The sequence below is a fragment of the Haliotis rubra genome, unplaced genomic scaffold (genome assembly GCF_003918875.1).
Source record: "Haliotis rubra isolate DU_JTF1 unplaced genomic scaffold, ASM391887v1 Scf388, whole genome shotgun sequence".
Classification (NCBI taxonomy): domain Eukaryota; kingdom Metazoa; phylum Mollusca; class Gastropoda; order Lepetellida; family Haliotidae; genus Haliotis; species Haliotis rubra.
This window is the reverse complement of record NW_025767066.1, coordinates 257,591-278,760: the sequence shown is the minus strand read 5'-3', so window position 1 is coordinate 278,760 and position 21,170 is coordinate 257,591. Positions and strand designations below refer to the sequence as shown.

The following is a 21,170-nucleotide window of genomic DNA, read 5'->3' as shown; positions in this document are numbered from 1 at the left end:
AACAAATGTGCATTTTAAATGTTCTTTGAAACCAATTTTTGAAATTAAACTTCTGAAACAAGACTTTTAATGTCAGATTTTAGCCGTAACAACTGAATCTAATAATTGAACATTTTTGGGGGGGAAAAATACCAGAAACGCATCACATAAATGCATGCCCTGACTCATTGTGCACATGAATTTAATGATACAACACTTTCTTCAAGAAAAACGAGAGAAAGAACCCTTTAAAAGATGCGAGGGCAGTTTCTGTTGTCTTCTTTTTCTGAATGGTTCAGAGAACAATATGCCACGTCTTATCAGTGCAGCACGTCTACGTGCCCTTGGGATGATTGATGCTGGTTCCAGTGTTGTCATTTAGGAGTACATCTGACAACAATTTACCGACTGATTGAACGCCAAAATCAAACGAATTCGTTGAGAGGTCAACTTAGAGATGGAAGGCCACACAAGCAAGACTGTTACATCGTAACGTCACATCTTCGCAACCGTTTTCTTCAAGCTACTGTGACAGCCTGTCAGACAATTGGGATTCACAACAGACCAGTTTCAGGAAACACTGTGCTTCGACATTTGAGAGCACATTGGCTACACTGTAGGAGACCCTATGTTGGACCGATTTTGACACCATGGCACCATCGTCTGCGCGTAGCATGGGCTCGCCAACATTAGCATTGAAGATGTGCACAAAATTTAATCAGATCTTAAATCCATTGTCGTTGCTGTTGTCCTTTTTATCTTTCTTTCTGCATAAAGCATATAGTGGCTGAAAACATGTATGTGGGATAATAGTTCTTATTTCAAATGGACATGTCGCATGTCTGTTGGATCTATTTATGTTTCCCCACCATTTTGACATGATGATACAAGGATGTTGTCCTAAACATAAGGTTGAGATGTGCATTCAATGGTTCATTATGAACCATTCTATTTTCTAATTATTCTAAAAGTTGTAACATTGTTTATATTAATATGAAACTTGTATCGCCATGATCCTCTCTTGCTCCATTGAGCGACTTTACAACAAAACAGTGCAGTCCTCATCTTCTATCGGAATTTGTATGTTAATGCATATATCTCAGTGTTTGTATTTACACCATCGCATTTACATAAGTAGGCATTGAATAATAATGGGATATTGAGAAGAACCCACACCTACATGTGCCCCCAAGTTAGAAATTATACTTCAATTCAAATGATATTTACTTATAAGTTATTGTTGTTTTGTGTTTATCTCACATCTGAAATTCCAGCAGTTTACACAGGTATTCCCTGTCATGTTTCCCTGATCACTGATTTTTGTAGAGAGCGGAAATAGAAGCAAAGCTATTCACAGACCTAGTCACATTATTTTGTCAATTTCACTTCAGGAAATACTGGGCGGTGTGGTTGCCTAATTTTTAGAGCATCCACTTGTCATGCTGAATGCCAATTCCCCACATGGGTCCAATGTGTGAAGCCCATTTCTGGTGTCCCAGCCATGATATAGTTGGAATATTGCTAAAGGCTGCATAAAACCCATCCTCGATAATCTCCAGGGCATACGTTCCGATACATCTTCACTATACCCTGGATGCATCTACGGCTTTAGCTGATGATTTTATTACCTCCCTTTGTTGGCTCCGCATTTTCACAGTAGCCAGTCAGATAAGCCGCTGTTACAACTGAGCTTGCCAGTGTCAACAAAGATAGTGGTCGCTGCCGCGAAGGTTTGTTCGCTGTGCCACTCACATTTGGGGGGAAATTGACAGGTCTGAAATCTTGAAAAAATATATGCAAGAACTCCTCCTACCTCTGCAACACTATATTTTTATGCTACCAAGTTTAATTGGTTAGATAATTTAAAAGGCAAAAGTGAGTTGTGAATGGTACGCTCAACTTCCCAGCGTAAACACCTGATTGGATAAAAAGCCAACCAAGGGAGGAAATAAAATCATAGCCGTAGATGCATCCAGGGTATAGTGGAGATTTATCGGGACGTATACCCTGGAGATTATCGAGGATGCATAAAACCATACTCACTCACTCACTCAGGAAAAATTAATAGAAGATGACCAAAGTTTGAGTGAGAAGAGGAGAAAAAACATGTAATATAGGTGACCGAAATTTTGAAAAATGTGATTTATCAATGAACAGGTTCAGGAATACATTCGTGTATATATTTTTGAAGCAATTGTGTTAAGTCAGTGGATTTAAACTGTTTTAAACGTTTGAATGAACTACGTATATTTTTATGATGCACACACCAGATGATCACAGGACAAGTTAGGCTGATCACTGTAGCTAACTTACCTGTTTGATTAATTACAATTAATGGATGTTATTAGTACACAGCTGTATATATGATTTTAATACACAGGGTATGTATGTGAAAATGCATAATTTTATCTCAAACAGTTTAACATGTTTCAACACATGACATGTATGTAACAATATTAGCTGACATATCATCATCCATCACAGTACAAATCTGTGAACTTACACCATAACCATATCTGATCATGTATGACTGAACATCAGACTGCTACAGAATTGTTCAAGCTGAAATTAGTGTGATGAAGAAGCAGAGACTTATCGGTATACTAGGCTGACACATAAGACATTTGTTTCTCACAATTGATGATATCAGTATGCATAAACGAAAAATGAATAGATGGAGGATTTGGCTATAAGTTTAAAATAATACACAGATAATAACAGACAGTTTATTTTTGTGAATTATTTTTGCTCAGAATGGCCTAAAATACGCCATTATTATGCCTACATTTGAAAAACGCGTGTTGGTCGGGCAATCGGAGGCTTCACTCCTTCAATGCTCCCATCTACCACAAACTGAACCCCCATACTTTTAGAACCCAGTGCAAACTCGAAATCTGTCATGCCACTGAGATTGTGTGGATCCAGTGCTATTGCCCCTGTAAGGATTCAGGGTTGGAACTGATACCCAGTGCTTCCTGTAAAATGCCAGACTGGTTGTTTATGATGCTTCACCTGCTTGATGATGCTCATGCAGTCAATTGCTTGGTCAAATTACTTACAGGCCACTGTATTCAAACTTGGATATTCAGTGCCACACTCATAAGGATGATGAGTGTATCACTGAATTGTCTGGTCCAGACTCGATTATTTACAGACTGCCGCCATATAGCTGGAATATTACTGAATGCGGTGTTTAACAACAAACAAACATAAGGATGATGATGACTGAAGTACATTTGGCAATGGAAGGCTCATTGTATTTGTTTTGAGTAGTTTGCTGTGTCATGTCACCCATGATTGTTGTCATCATGTACAGCTGACTGCATTGTATTCTCGCTGTCAGCAGCATGGAACATCAATGTCATGTGTTAATGTTTTCAATAAGTTAGTGATGCATGCAAGTACTATCCTAGACTAAGGCTTAGTCTCTGAATATATATAATTTTGATAGTAACAAACAAGCCCATTTATATTGAAAAGGAGCCCTAGGGAGACCAGAGATTCAGAAACTGAGGAAACCTAGACTTGCTTTATTTAGGGCTTTAGCACTGCAGAGAAGGCTTGGCAGTGGGGAAAATAATGTGGTTCAGGGACTGTGAGACAGACTAGTACTATCCCTGCAGTGAACCTGAAACTGCGGACAACAGACAGTCGGCTACCCAATATCACCAAATATGTCTGTGAAGCTCTTAGCAGGAGACACATACCCTAACATACTCCTGATTGAAATCCAATACAGACAAAATAAACATTAGACCTCACATGTAGTCAGATCAGATCTAGTTTTACAGGACTCGTGGGGAATATTCTTTTCCAATACTGTGTCTGCGCTGTCCGGGTTGAGGTGGTAAAGGTCAGAAATAGGTTGCTTTGGAAGCACTTCTGGAGTAACAGCCTACCATTGTTTGATTGTATACAAGGTGCAACTGTTAGTGATTCTATTGGCAGTTGTTGCATGCAGTCAGAGCTGATCATGCCCAGATGAAGTAGAAACATTACAGTGTGCGTGCATGTCCAGACTAGTTATGTCATTTGTAGACATGTTATATGGTACATATTGGCCATATAGATTAGGTAGAACATCAAAGGATCATACATGTAGATCAAACAGAAGTGTTCTTAATGTCCTCAGAGGTAAATGTTGGTAAGAGAGTGCAAGTTAAAGAAACCTGTGTAACTTAGTGTGTGTACATGGAGGTAGCACAATGAGATTTGTGTTGGAATGCAGCTGAGACCACCTTCCACAACTGGGCATGTAGAATAGTGTCCTGTAATCCAACACCAACATCCTGTGAATCAATACAAACATGGCATGTGAAAGACTACTTCTATATCATGGTTCAGGAAAAAGATATAATATGAGGATGAAGTTATTTTGGAAATGTGAATGACTTACTGAAAATGCTTGTGTTCAGCTTTCATATTTCAATAAGAAAGTGTGATCTTGAGTTGGTAAGCAGTCAACAAAAAATATTTCTTTTATATGAGAGTGAGTGAGTTAAAATTTAACGTCACCTTGGCAATGTTTCAGCCATATAGTGACGCTTTTATATGAGAACGATTTAGAGAGGTTTAAGTATTATGATCTAGATATGATATATAATTGTAAAATTTACAAAAATTCCAGAAAGGAGACATGTATCTCATCTGCCTTTAAGATGTTTAGCCAATAAAACATTTAGAAATCTTATCTCTGATAAAAACAAATGACACACAAATATGGGTTGGAATTGTTTATGGCAGAATGGTGACATGATAATAACATGGTGAAATCAGTGGAAATGTCACTGACTGCATTATAAACAGCAACTTCTTGAGCAACCCACAAGCATCTTAAGGCCTCCCAAAACAGATCAGTATCTCTTTAAAGTTCAAGGTTATAATCCCACTAACTCCACAAATAATGTTCCTAGCCATATTAATTCAAGATGGCACCCAAATTGGTTTGTGAAGTTGTCTAAGACAATAACGAAAATGGTACAGAAGACCCGAGCTTGTCAGTCCAGAGTTTGTCTTGATGGCTGACACAAAATGACGTCAGTTCAGCATAAATGGACAAGCTTGAAGCACAGACTCAAAGAAATACACAACACTCACAGTATGTGTATTGATTTTACTGGCTGAAAATAAACTTTGAAAATTATCACTTTCTGTTGGCCACCTTGCTTTGTTACAGGGTATTTTTGATCTTCATGTCCTGTTTGCTCCTACCCTTTTTGACTTCTTTCATTTGCTGCATGAGTGGGTATTGTAAATGAACTTTGGTCAGAAATTGCCTATTTCAAAGGCCACAAGTCCTTTGGCTCTTTAAGTAGAAAAGATTCCATTACAAAAACATGTTTGTTGCCAAACATGCAACAGTCAGTGCATGGTCCTGAAAGTCGTGATTAATGGAGGTTAAAATGTACTTTTATTTCAAAATGATGGAAGTTTACAGTTGTATCTGTTGGATAAATCAGAATTCATGTGCAAAAATGTCCTGGTTAAAGAAAAGAGTATTTTATCACTAATGATTTCCACTTCCCGGATGACAATGGTTCTCAAAGCTTTCATCTGTAAATTGAAACTGATTCTTAATTTGCACATAATGCAGGGGGGATGTAGTCTGGCTGGCTGGCCATCTGTCCATCCGTCCATCCATCTGTAATAATTTTGTTTCTAGAGCATAATTAAAAAAACAGACAATATTTTCAGCAAAAATTGATAGACATATCAAAGACAACTTAAAGTGGTGCCTTTTGCTATTTGCAGATTTTGGGCATTTTTGTTTTTCTCAATTTGCATGGAAATGATTTTGACTAAGTGTCAAAAGGGAGTGGGGTGGATTTCGTTTTCAGAGCACTGCTCCAAAACTTCAAAGACTTTCCAGCCTGCTACATGTATTAACCAAAGGCAGAAGTAGTGCCTTTTGCTTTTGAGTTATTTTAAGAAAATAAATTTGTTTAGTAATAATAAAAATAATAATATTAATAGTATTTGTATAGTGCTGACTTCCACCACACAAGGGAAATTCTCAAAGTGATGACAAGTGCACAAATATTTTCCGATTATTATTACCCCTGATAACCCAAGCTGCCTGTGAAGAGCTGGAAGGTTAATAGTCACATGACATATCCCACCGGCTACCCATTTTCTGCTGGGTGAACAGAGGCAATTTTGAACAAACTCACTTGCCTAAGGTGAGACCATGTGTATCACATGTGCATCGTTGTGGGGCAGAACTAAAGCCCTAGAAACTCTCAGGAGTCAAGCTGCCAAACATGGTCACCCATTCAAGGACACTCTGTGCCCAATGTTGCTTAACTTCAACTGATTTGTGACAATTTCCATGGTAACAAGTTTGACTTCAACTCTGATCATAGTGGTGTGTTTGTGTGGACCATATTTCTAAAGCTAAACATACCAGTTTGACACTGATTTTAAGGGTCAAGTTTGGGGGTCGGCTTATCTAAGGAGTCAGCTTATCTACGGTAATATACGGTAGGTATTCTTTCATGAAACTGTTCGCACACGAAGACCAGGTTGTCAAATGGTGCCTTGTGCTACTTGGGTTGTTAAGAATTTATGTTTTGTCTGTTTTCATGGCTGCAAGTTTGATTTTGACTACATAATGTAGTGATTGTCAGGACTATGTCTCGAAAGAGTACTATGAATTCTTTCATGAAACTGTGCACCAACGAAACCAGGTTGTCAGCTGATGCCTTTACCTATTAGGGATTTTCAGAAGTAGTTTTTTCTTTGACTTAGATATTGGTGTGTACCTGACATGGAAGTATATACAGAGTTACGAATCCAATTCCATGTTATTGTTTTGATAGCTCAATAGCTACTCTTGTATAAGGACAGACATATTAGATAGAAATCCCCCATCAAGTTGGACTTTAAGTAACTGTCAGATGATGATTTGTTCAAATGTTTTCTGTTTTTCAAATCCAATGGCCTGACGGAAAAACGTTTTTATCCTCCTGTACAATAATACAGGAGGATATAGTAATCAGCTTGTCTGTCCGTCCTTCCATCCATCTGCAATAATTTCTTGTGCAGACCATAACTCCTATAATGAATAGGAACTCATCCACAAAACTTTGCACACACTGAGAACAGGTTGTCAACTGATACTTTTTGCTATTTCTAGATTTCTAGAATTTTTATTTTTCCCATTGCCATGGCAACAGGTTTGACTTTGATTCTGTTCGCTGTATTGTCCTTGTCCAGACCATATCTCTAAAACTAATAAGTATTCATTCACATTGTTTTTACCAGGAGCTTCATAACATTATAGTATGAGCCATCTACCATTTCTGACATCTTGATCATCTTAACACAATAAAACCTAACATACAAATGTACAGTGCCTTATCCCTATTCCTTTTCTTTAATAACTCAATATCCTACAGACAGATGGATACATATACTGTCATGAAGTTGGACATATGACTCTTGTAGGACTTGATGATTACCTCTATCAACGACAGGTAGACAGTTTCTGGAGAGTCAATTCTTTCAACACAAACTGAGCACACTGATCATTTGATTGTTTTTGCCATTGCCCTTTTGCCCAGTTAACACCATAGGCCAATGGGATAATAAGATAGCCTAAAATTTGTTCATTACTTTAAAATCAAGTGGTGGCTTCTATAAATGTGAAAGAACTGTGTCTCCTGTCTTGATATGTCTGCCATATGGCTGAAATACGTGTATGACCTCTCGATTCTGGACTTAAGTCAGTCCCCAGCAACCTATGCTGATTGCAACATAAACAGGTTCGATATCATGTTGTTTTCATGTCAATATCATGACAATATCACTGGATTATCTGATCTAACCATGATTATTTTGAGGCACCTGTAATTGAGCTTGAATAGTGTTGAGTGTACCATAAAACAACACGCACAAATTCATGCGAATGTCATGATACAACTGCCTCACGATGCAATACGTATCGCAATAATGTGATAAGCTCCCTGTGTTATAATCTTTCCTGTTTGTATTTGACAAAACTAGAAATAAACTTTCTTTAGTTTTCAACTTTTGTAAATATTCAGTGAAATGTCACAACTTAAACAGTTGATAATATTTTAATGAACTCTTTGGCATACTTAAGCCAGTGAATTAAAACCTTAACATCCACTGGCTCATACTCCCCGGGAATCTACCATATATTACCGTAGATAAGCCGATCTCATAGATAAGCCTAGGTCCAAACTTGACCCTTAGAAACAGTATCAAAATAGTATGTTCTGCAGATAAGCCAAACCATAAAATTTCGCTGAGCATTTTGTCGTGATCAGTCATCAGAGATTGAGTGTCAACAAATCCATATTGAATCATGCAGTGTAATCCTTTTGATACACTATCTCGTCATAAAACATGTTCTTTGCATATCTGTACTTATGTGTGCAATCCAGTTTATTAATTTTACTCAAAATGTCAAAAAAAGAAGGTTGATATTAACTGCAGTGAAATCGTGCGTCCCTCCGATATTTATATCTTCAGTACACATTATTCACAGCAATCACTATCATATTGCATCTAATCACGCTTCGAAATAAAGTGCAGTTGACAGAAAATGGATACGTATACATATTTTGTTTCACTAAAAGTCATATTTGTTGTCCACAAACTGTTTTCATGATTGAAATCGCAAGAAACTTCATCGGAAACAGGTCAGATTGTTCCATGTGTAAATACTATACAGCAGTATACCAAAGTGCTGCAGCATAATCTTAGTTATGATGATGAATATTTTACATTTATAGAGCAAAACCTGCAATTAAAATGACTCAGTGCTAGAATATATTTCTTTGGTAAAATAATAGTTTCAGATACTGTATTTTCTGATCACTGCATCAGAATTCATCTCGTTATATTATTATCCCCCCGCCACGAAGTGGGAGGGGGATATTGGTTTGACCTCCGTCCGTGCATCGGTCCGAGATGATGAGGACAGATTTTCTCAGAAACCGTTATTGATAGGGAAACCAAATTTGGTATGTGTTTTCAGGGCATGAATGCCTTGATGGAGTTTGAAAAATGGAAACCATGTTACATTTTATTACAGAGTTATGGCACTTATCGATATAATAATCGATATATGTCAAAATTAATAAAACAAATGAATCATGAATCTTATCAGAAGAGGCTTGCTGGCCATGCACCAGTGAATCGTGACATACTACAAATTCACCTCTCATGAAATAGTGTACAAATCTTGAAAAGAACAATTTTGCTGTTATTGATTGCTAGTTTCTTTGCTTACTTTTATTGATCTTTTTCAAAAAAATTCCTCTTTGAGCTAAAATTGACACATCTCTTGGAGACAACAACCAACAATTTATTTGAGACAGTACTCTTTTGTTTTCCAAGACCTTGGATGGAAAGTACCTTTGAGGAGTATTACTGTTCATTGAGATCTGAGACTGCTGGTTTCTTTGCACTTTGAGAATTAGTTATTTTCTTTTTGCTGAATTGTTGCCAGCAATTACTACAATAAATGTAAATGATGTATTTCTTGGAGTGTTATGGTTTAGATCATTTGAAGTGATTGATTGTGGTCACATGAATACAGAATTCTTCACCCATACACAATTTCTGTATCACACACTGTTACTGTATGCAAATGTTAAGCTTACATTTCCATTGACTGTATCACTTATGTTTTGTGTGGCTATGACTGTAGGTTGAAGGAAGGACGCTTCTTTATTGTGGAGGATGCTGTCTAGACATAGCAGTGTTGAAGTTAAACAAGCAATGTTTTCTTGTCAGCTATGCTTGTATGTACTGTAATCAAAGTTGTAGTTCAGTTTTACAATAAAGTAGATGATGCAATACTTTGTACCCTTAAAGGAGAATACAAATGCATTTTTTTATTCATAGGGGTAAAAGCATTCTTAAAGTCACCTTCCATGATTAAAATTGAACAAAACGTTTCTAAAATCGCAGTAAACACGTAAAAAACACACTTGTAATTCCGTCTATTACAGAAACACCTGACATATAATGAGAAAAAGCTGGTATCACGTGACATGACATGATGGTACCGACATGATACGTGCCTATTGCCAATGGCTTCCTTACTTAGGGAACATAGAAATTGTCTTCTACTAAAATTACGCTGTTGTAAGGAATTATTTCAGTGAAAAAAATGAGGATCCTAGTTCTTGTTGATAAATTATCTTGTCACCATACAAGGTCCCAGCCATAGTCGAGCAGAGATGATATAAACCACACAGATCATTTATGTCCCGAACAATGGTGATTTTTTTTGTGATTTTTTTTGTATCACTTAATTACTTTTTCATCTGGGTACAGCATTTCATACACATTTAACAGGTCAGCATATTTTTTATATTACATAGCAAGTCAAATTACAGTCATTGTCTATGTAAATAGACTGTGACAAGACAATGGTGAATTATAAAATACTAGCCAGGACAAAGTTTATTTCCCTAATTTTAGCTTATGAAATAACATTACTGACGTTAAGTTGTAACATGTATTGACATAATATGTATGGAATATGAGGAAGTGAACATCAATTATTTTTGTACTAAATCAATGATCTACAGTAACGGTTATGCTGATTGAAAACTGCCGTTGTAACTATTTACCTCATCCGTGATGCCTATTTCCATTGTTTGATGATGCTGTGCAACCCCAGGCAACACAATACCCTGTCTTACCAATAAAAAAAATGCAGAAAAACAAGGTGGTTTTTGCGTTTGGTCTTGGAATTATGGCTGACCTATGATGTCACGTATGATGTCACAAGTGTAAAAAGTCATGTGTATTCATGGACTTACTAGTGGAATATGCATATGGCCAAAGCAGATATAGCAGAAACTGTATTCACGATTAAAATATAAATAATACTACTTTGCATTACAAATTGGGGTACATGTTTCTGATGACTTTATCTTTAACTTCGTCAATGATTGCTATTTTTCAGTATTTTCCTTTAATGCCAACCCCTGCCCTTAATGCACAGTACCATCTTTTAACTTATTTTGATATGACTTTCCATGGGGAATCAACCACCAAATGTCTTTTCTCCTGGCAGACTCTCAATCAACTGCAACATGGAAGTTGTTATGTATTGACTAACCCAACCTTGTGCCCTATTATGTCCATCAAGGCCTCTGAAATGAGATCACCAGAAGTATTTGCTATTCCTCATTAAACATTTTCCCCAACATAGAAGCACTGTAGACACCTTCTATCTTCTGTCTTTTGTAGAGGTGTAATGTCATTGTAGGCGTTACACTGATGCATGTATCATTGACTGAATGTGAACTTTGGTGAAGCAAATATCCATCCATGTGGGATTACAGTTAATAATCTTGTGTCAGGTTTGCTGTTGTATGTGTCCACACACCAGAAACATTGTCACCACTGACAGTTTGCTCTGCAACATTTATTCATGTATCTGTGATAAGCACTCATTTGATAGGAATAAGGTTTGTGTAAGTAGTGGAGGTTTATGGCTATTCTAACATGGTGACAACACTATAATGGCAGTTAATTTTAAATTTGTTAGTGACAACTTTGGTCTTTAATGATGGGAATGACAATAGAGAAGTGTGGTTTAGCTGTGACAGATACCATATGGAGGAGATAAGACACATCCACTTGACACCACCCTGCAACAATTAAATGTTTAACTATTGTTATTCATGTTTGTTTCTGTTAACAAATAAAATAATCAAGGCCTCTGAATATTCTTTCTTTGAAACTATGGATCTATAATTCATTGCTGATAAGTTTGATAGACCATTTTGTGATATATCTATCCAGGCACCAAGCAGTCAACCAAATAACAGAATCTGACCTCTCAATACTTTAGTCTTCTCTAAGAGAAGGGTTGAAGGGTACCTATGTTCTAACCCAGCACTACAATGGTAATAAAGCATGTGCAGACCTACCGTATATAACACTGCTTGTCCCTATGTTATGGTCTCTAGAGTCAATGAATGCTGAATGTATATTATTATGCACATGAAGTAAAGCTTGTATTAATAGAATGTTTGTTCTTAAAACTACAAATGTTTGAGTTTGAAGTAACATATACATGTACATTCTTTCTACACCATGTTTGGAATAAGAAAATGAAGATTAACTGTTTCATGCAGCTAACTAAAATAGGAAATATTGCTCACACTATAAAGTACTGGCTTGTCAGGACATTCTTTTGTGTACAGGCCACCTTGGAAATTGTTGAAATATTACTCACTGCAGAATAAAACAACATTCGGATTCTCAATATGATTTTCCAATATGATTTCAATTGTTTTGCTGTAAATCTTAAATGTCAAAAGCATCAGATACTGTCTCCAGATGTAACCTTTCTCTTTAGTGCTGAGTATTATTTGAAACTGTAGGAGATAACCTTTTTCACATGAACGTATGAATTTAACATGTCCAGTAGCAGTCTTTGGTTATATACTGTATGTGACCATAGATTGGTTAATCTCATAGATATGCCAGGTTCCAAACTTGATCCTTAAATTCAGTATCAAAATGGTATGTTCGGTACATAAGCCAGACACCAACCTTCATACATCTCTTCATCAGGATCAGAGTGTCCAACAAATCTGTATTGAATTATGCATATTAATCTAGTTTCTACACTCTGTCATTATAAAACATTTGTGGAAAAATCGTGTCCCTCTGATACTTACAACTTCCATTTACATTATTCACAGCAACCATCATATTGCTTTTATTCACCCCTCGTAATGAAGTGTTGTTGACAAAAAATGATTAAGTATATAATATTTCTTTTCATGAAAAGTCATATTTGTTGTAGCATGATCACATGAAAGGAAAGTGGTGACAGATCATATTGTTCCATACATAAAAAGTAACAGACATTACTCCAAGTGCTGCCACAGAACCCTAGTTGTGATATAATTAGTTTACATTTATAGAGCAAACACCTGCAATTAAAATAACACAATTCTATAATATATTTATTTTGGTCAAATAGTAGTTTCAGATGCTATTTTTTTCCCGATTCCTGGATCCTGTGAAAGAACTGTCTCTTGTCGTGATATGTCTGCCATATAGCTGAATAAGTGTATAACCTCTTGATTCTTGGCTAAAATCAGTCCCCAATAACCTAGGCTGATTGCAAGAGGCAACATGTTCAATGGCTCGGTTGATTGCAAGTGAACCAAATCCGAATAAATTTTTCATTGTTGACAATATCACTGGATTATCTGGTCCAGGCGTGATAAAAATACTTTTCCGTTATATTATTGGGGTAGGTTTGAACAAGATGTATGTATTGTTTATAAGACAAAGACACATGGTAATCTTAATCCCTGTGTATATTACAAATTCAAACAAAAACAAATTTGAAGAGTTGTTTTCTCTTGCATGTTCACACAAAGTGATATGATGTTATTTTGTAACCAACAGAAAAAAAGTTTGATGAAATTGCAGCTCATCCGAGGTCATATACTAGTAATACTAGAGCTAAGATTGTTTGGATGAATGTATTGAGATGATTGCCCTTCACAAGCTGTGTTTGTGTGCTTCAGAGCAACTTGATCGTATTGAGGAGGGCATGGATCAGATTAACCAGGACATGAGGGATGCAGAGAAGAACCTGGAGGGGCTGGAGAAATGCTGTGGACTCTGTGTGCTGCCCTGGAAGAAGTAAGTAATTATTTGGACCTCATGGTACACAACCCCTTGCTTCTCACTGCTGACTGGTGAGAATAGTTTGTTGTATGTCGCCTTGATGATAGTATGTTACCATAGCCTGATGGGGGGTTCATTTGATAGCAACATATGTTATTTTGTAGTGCTGGAGCGATTAATCGTAGGATCGGTTAATCGTTCGATCTAAGTCAAAATAAACGATTGTTGATTACAAATAAACTGCAGATTGATAATCGGAAATAATCATTATTTGGATGCACATACATTAAAACCTTATATTCTACCTTGTCATGTCTTTTTTACCGAACAATCTGATCGTCATGGCTTGTTTACTTCTAAAACAGAAGCTGTGTACTACACAAGTGCACATGCCTTCCCGGTCAGCCAGTAGCAATGCTAGATATATTTAGATTGGATACTACGGGTTGTAAAGTGGTTTATAAAAATTAATTAATATTCATGAGCAAAACTGTGCCAAACTCATTCATCCAATCATGCAACAAAACGTCACAATACGACCCAGGTGTTACAGGTTAGCTATTTTCTAATTGGCTGAAAGAGGGAATTCTTTGAGTTGCATTTGCATACAAACACGTGACTTTCGTAAGGCGGGTAAAAATAGAGCTATTTTTGCTTTCATGAAATCTCTTGAACTTTCGATACAATGCTTAATTATAATACTTCGTGGAATAAATTTTGTGTTTCAACATTAAGGAAACGTCTTTGTTCACCCTTCAACATCAACACAAGACAGAAAAAAGTTCTTTTAAAAAATGGCATGCCATGAAAATAAATCTATCAGCGTGGTCACATGACTAGTAGTGTGATCATGTAAGGTGGGATGTCAGCTAAGCAGATGAAACATTAATGGCATCTTTGGAGTAAAGATTTAGGACTTTTGTGCATTTGATTATGAGGTAGAGATTGCGTTAAGGATCCCTGAGTTAAAATGAATCTTTTGTGGGTTTTTTATACTGTTGCCTACGCATGGAAACTTGATTCGTATCATATTTTTGTCAGACCGATAGCGGGGATCACCTTGCTGTCATTCGGGATGCTTCTCATGGATTTTCTTGCATTTTCGCGCTATAAACGGGAATTGTAATGGCCGATCGAAAACATATTACGATCTGAAACGTAAGACGACAGGACACTTGATGATCCAAAGACACTGCAAAAATAAGTAACTTGCTGGCGTTAACAATTGACACGTGCTGACAACCCGGAAGTTAGTTGGCTAACGTAGGTATTTGACTATGATATGACCGTCCAAACCATTATAATCGATCAATTATCGATCTGACACTAGCAATTATCGATCCGACAAATTGTAACGATAACCAGCTCTATTATTTTGTTGGAACTACTGATTTCCCTGATTTGATTATTTAGAGACTGCTGTGATATAGCTCGAAAACTACATGCAGCATACAGTGACATTCCCTCATTCCATCTGAAAGATAAAGATGAAAATGCAAAGGTACCTTGGACTTTCCTTTCCTTTGAGCTGTGACTGTTGTCATTCATTAGTCATGGAGAAAAAGAGCCAGAAATGTAATTTTGATCTGTACACATTCATCCATCTAATAACTTAGTTCTTGAAAGATAATATACTTATAAAAACAGTCTCTGCTTTTCAAGTCTCTTATGTCTCAATGCTTAGAGAAGGATACACATGTATTTGAGCAGATGTAGCTCTCATTTGTCTATTTCTATAGAATGAAGGTTTAGGGATGAGAAATATTATGAAAAGGAAGATTTAACTTAGTTTTATCCATAGATTGCTTATTTGATTTTTGTTTAGTACAGGAAAGAATGTCTAAGATACTAGATTTGGTCCCAGGACAACATATTTGAAAAATTTATCGATTCGAAATGTTAGTGATTGTAGGTAACAACTTTTGTTGCTGAAACAGGATTTAACATTTGATGCCTGTATCAATATTATTAAAAGTGTATCAAGTTTAATCTACAGAAGGGTGTAACAGTGACGGAGAAGAGAGATGCATGACACTGTTGTCACACTTCCATGCAACAGACATTCATTTCTGCTATGTTAAATGAGATGGAGATGTTATTTCAGCTCAGAATGATTTGAGCATAGCAAAAACTGAAATAAAAACAGATTAGTGATGTGAATTCATATTTATATCATGGATAATCATGATTATCACCCTTTGACACAAATAACAGACCCCAGACCCCACACAAAGTACTGAAGGTACATATATGTTTTGGTTTTAATCTCCTATTTAAAGGTATATTGAACTTGAAGTTATTTGACATCTTGTTTATTTGTTAGTTCACCACAGGGATTCAGCCTATTTCACCAAACAGTTACTGTATGTAGGTGAACATTAGTAAATGTCTTATAACATTTAACTGGCAGGTAACATAGTCATCAGCGAAACATGTTTCTGAGGGAGTATTGCTGCATTGTGTTTCTACAGGAATTGCTTTATATTGCTACTTGACCTTTGGCTACATAATTAGCTCAAAGCATTGCACTGTTCTGACCTTTGAAGAATCACTTCAGTCCTGAAGTTACTTCCCAAATTTACTAGACTGAAGAAATGTTTCTTAACTCTGTCTCAGACTGTTCACATGTGTCAAACTACTTGTACAATGTTTTTGTCCAGAAAATGTGGAGTCAGAAACCTGTGTGACCTTTAGCCAAAGCAAAGAATGAAATTTGAATCCAAACAAAATAGGTTTGTACAAAAAGGAAAAGGAAAAATTGAGAATGCTGAAAAGAAATTGTGAACATAAATGGCATTTGAATAAATTTAGAAATTCTGTTATACGTTTAAGCTGTGCAATGATCACATGCAAGACAAAGGATTTCAATAGCTTTCTTAATTACAACAAATATCTCTTCATGCCAGCTTGTGACGTCATACTTCAGCTGGTGCTGTGACATTCATTGGTTATTTTTAGTGACTCAGTCAACTGGCACACAATTGTTCTTCTACTCATTAGAATCAACGATCTGCCTGTAATGGTAGTCTCAATAGTGTTGAGACCTTACAACAGCAACTTCTGTATCTCAATGCTTCAGTTGTCTCCTCATGCACAAGACTACAGTCTGTCATGGTGAACAGGAATAACCTAACACACTCGTATAAAAATAGTTGAGATTATATAATTATTAGGCTTAGGATTTCAAAATATTTGCTTGATAATGTTTTTATCTGTTCAGTTTGGCCTCTTATGCATGCGGCACTAGATTTTCAGGATTATCAGGGCTGTCAGCCGAGGAATACCCTGGTGACTTAGAATCTATGGCGGAGAAGTCACCACTGGACACCTCCAGGTCACCACGACTTAGAGAGACTACATCAGACCAAAGTCTTGGTGGGAATTGCAGCCAGTCGTACACCAGCCGTAAGGGTGATAGAGATCACACTGACCGTGTGGGTCACCAAGTCTTAGACACAGCAGCACAAGTTCCACATCCCCCTTGACCCCCATCTCCATTGATGATCAGTCAACACAGTTCATAGTGCATGATTTTCTTCCCTTTTTGACCAGAGTGATTGTGGCAATATCGCTAGCCGCATGGACCAGCCTAGCTGTTCGAACCATGCTAGCCTCACAGACCAGCCTAGTTGCATGAATCACACCAGCTGTCCAGCCCAGGCTAACTGTACAGTTGCACATTCTGCATGGTACTGGCAAGCAGCAGACATTCTAACAACATTCTAACAACAAGGGCGCAAGTTAAGTTCGTACTGTAACCTATCAGATACTGCTACCTCGTCTTCTAACATGGTGTTCTGCAGGAACTGTGGTTATTGGGTCTAGCAGTGGAAGCTTCAGATCTCAACACAACCGGCTACACTTTAGCGGATGAGATTGCTGCTCAAGAAGTCCTCATTTCTATGAGTCTGTACGTATGATCAACAATATCCAGGGCTTTAACTTCTGTTTTTTCTCTAGCATCAGGAAGATGTTACCACCCTACAACGAAGACTGTTGCAGCTGATGATCCATCCTCAGTTAAACGAGAGATTCTGGCAACACAGCCCAGATGCTACATGACTACCCAGGCCAAGGTGGTATTTGACTTTCAGGCTCTCATGGTGAAGCTCTTAGCATAGTTCACGCTCCTTCGCAGCGACCATCACCTTCATCGACTCTGATCAGCAATATCCCCGACATACACAACATGCTCTATTCCCAGCCTCTCAAGCACCAGCTGTTTAACAGCAGATGTGAGGAAGTTTTGAAATCTGAAGATGATATAACAAGTCCTCCCAGCAAATACGTCCAGTCACAAGTGGAGTTGACACTCCAGTTCCCCCTAGGACAGCAACAGCTATCATCAATTACCTCATATCGGAGACAGATGCTTGGCTTTCCAGTGAAGGTGTACCAGGCTCCAGGGTCCAGTGGGTGACCGTAATCACCATTTACATATGTGGAAGGTCATTACGACCAACCAATGGATCCTCAGGGTCATCAAAGAGGGATACTGCCAGGAGAGCATATTTGATGACATACCAAGTGGTAGTTTGATATCACCTTCACGAAACGTACCTGAAGTGACGTCACCCGAAGTACTGTTAACTGGAAGTGATGTCATCAGCACTCACTGTGATATCATCTGAGGTATCATTAACCAAGAATTGTGTCATAGTCTACCAAATCATTAAAGGTCACATGTAACCAAAAAAACAAACATAATTAAAACACAATTATCACTTATTCATGACATATAATATACATTGCTGATTGTGAAAAAAACAAATAAACAAAATTATAAGCGTACAATTGTGAATCAAAAGTGCAATATTTTGTACTTGGGTTTACTTCCCTCGAAACGAAGCACCCGGGAGACCAAACCCAGTCAGAGCGGTTGGGTGTGCACTCAAGTGTAACAAAGTCTCTCATTGGCTGGTTCATTTGCCGATACCCTGAGGGCTCATTGTGTGTGTGTGTATATATAGAGATGATCTGTTTGATTGGCATTTTAGAAGTATGGTGAGTAATAAGAAAGTAAGATTCTTTATGGATAACAACTTCTTTTATTGTATATGATGCGACGTTTCGGTATGGATTCTTATACCGTTGTCAAGCAAGAGTGTGTATAGAGATGTTGGGTTTTGTAAATACATGCTCTCTACATTTGTGTTCGATCCAATCAACAAATACTGAGATGGTTAACTACTGCGTGGCTGGAAACTGTCATTCGATCCAAGTACAAAGCAGGACTTGAAACTGACAATCTGAGTTTGCACCGGTTTCCGTCCGATCCAGTCATCCGAGAAAAATGGATGCAGTTTGTTTGCAACCCACAGACATAATAACATGTCATGTGTACAAGTATCACGCCTGCCTGTCTGTGTAATTACATAATGTGACAGAGATTCAAGTGCACGAGCCATAAGTCAAGTGTATTTTGTTTATGGTGTATAGCCTGATAGGTGTTAAGTTCAAATTGCATGTAGTCATTGATTGAAGTTCTGTATTGCATATTGTCATTAGCAGACAGGCATCCCATCGCGTTGTTTACAACTTTATAAGTTGAATTTACATTTTTGATAATTTGTTACTCTAAGTCCATACCGAAAGGTATCAGAATCTGCAAAGTTGTGTTTTGCGTTGCATGTGACCTTTAAGTACAGCAGCAAGTGTCTTGTCCCTTTTCATTTACCCGCATTGTGAGTGACCATGACTGGGATACCTCACTCCCATCGTAAATCATGGAATAAACACATAGATCTGGCACTTATTCAAGGGAGGTCTTTTCTTTTTTTCAGGTAATAATATTTACATGAAATCTTTCTGTTTGGTTCTCAGGTTCTGTACCTCATACTGATACAATGTACAGTATGGATCCTTACAGATGTGGTACCATTTTCATGCTTCAATATTTCGATGTAATACCATGTTTACACTGAGTATGCGACCGTCTACGACCGAAAAAAAGCAATCACTCTCCGCACTCACACAACCTCTGTGACCGTTCCAACTCACAGTGAGGTCACAAAATAGGTCGCAGTATGATCGCACAAGTCTCAATAAACTCGCAGTTGCACTTACTCGATATGCACTCGCCACATGGTATTTAGACCTCTTAGATCATGGTTTCATGATTAATGTTCTTAAGGTCAAGGCATCATCGGCCAGTATGAAGTATTGCAGCTTCCTTGGTTGACCATCTGTGTCAGCATCAGCTTGTTCAATGGGTTGAGGAAGGGGGAGCCCAAGTGTACCAGTCTCCAATAGGTCTTTCAGATTTGGGCGTCTGATTGGTGTCCAAGACCTCCAGTATCTACCTACAGCAACTTGTAGTTGTAGTCCAAAAGCGCCAAGAGAATAATGGAGTGGCAGCTTTTGTAGACAAACTGTAGTCGCTTCCACTCAGTGCAGGTGCACAGATTTTGATGTCCTTTCTATACAGGGCCCCTATAGAATGAGTCCCTTGCCATCTTAGTTTGAATTGTCTGGCTATTTCCATGCAGTTCTTGAACTGATTTGAATTGTCCTGCTGCAACCTCTGGACAAGATGGTAGTACTGACAGTGTTCCTGTCTCGCCATTGGGGTCAGCCAGTTTTGCAGCCACGTCTGGCCGCGTCGCCTTCTTCTTTCTCGTTGTCTGATCATTGCCAAGGTGTCGTTAAGAACAACATTCAATTGTGCTTCAGCTTCAATCTGCAGCACAAGGGCCAAGACGATATGCCCAGAGTCAATATCTATCTTTTTCTGAGTGTTTCCAGTGCCTGTCAGGTGATGAATAACGAGAGTGCAGGCGGTCCTGGTCCTTTTTATACGATTTTGGGAGCGCCTTGGAGAAGTCACGTAGGACTCAATGCAGTACTGGACTCGCAATAAACTCGCATGGAGTTGCAACGATCGCACCTAGTCGCAAAAACGATCTTACTATTTGTACTCAAGTTGCTAGTCAGTCACAGATGTTGTTGCTGTGGTCTCGTTCGGCAGAAGCTTGCCAGAAAGTCACACCAGGGGCCACAACCACATTGTGACATAGTTGCAATAAGTAAGACCGATCACACCAGTCTCGACCAAGTCGACATAAAAACGAAAATTATAAAGTGTCGTCAAATCCACACCCTGTTCGGTATAAACACAAAGGCGATTGGTTGCCAAAACGTATGCCACCAGTGCGATCACTGGTGGCAGACAGGTCATGTTTTGGTGTAAACATAACCTAATGAGCAGGTGTTCAAGGCAAGCATTTACCATTTTCAATTGCTTGAAATGAACTGTAAAACAGAACTCACTTGTTCATTCTTTTTTTTTCGTATAGACCTTAAGAACTGTTACTGACAGTATGTTTTTACATCATAGGTATATCATGGTATTATTCCTTATCATCAAAAGGCATCTGAATTATATTAAATTAGAAATATCAGGTTGGTATACTAGAAACAACAAGACCCTTTCCACACCCATAAGAAATCTCTGCTGAAAGCAGAGTAGATTCTACAATTCTGCCTATATCATGAATTTGTGTTTTTTACGCCACATTCAGCAGTATTTCAGCTGTACAATGCAGTCT

The 21,170-nt window shown here is 37.7% G+C and overlaps 1 protein-coding gene across 8 annotated transcripts in view; it reads left to right on the top strand.

The window, feature by feature from the left end:
- Nucleotides 1–21,170, top strand: part of LOC124286632 (synaptosomal-associated protein 25-like) — a 162,699-nt gene that overhangs the window by 100,306 nt on the left and 41,223 nt on the right. For all 8 annotated transcript variants that reach the window (XM_046723023.1, XM_046723024.1, XM_046723025.1 and 5 more), the window contains one exon: nucleotides 13,521–13,638. In XM_046723023.1, the coding sequence (XP_046578979.1) occupies nucleotides 13,521–13,638 (118 nt within the window). The remainder of the gene's footprint in view (nucleotides 1–13,520; nucleotides 13,639–21,170) is intronic.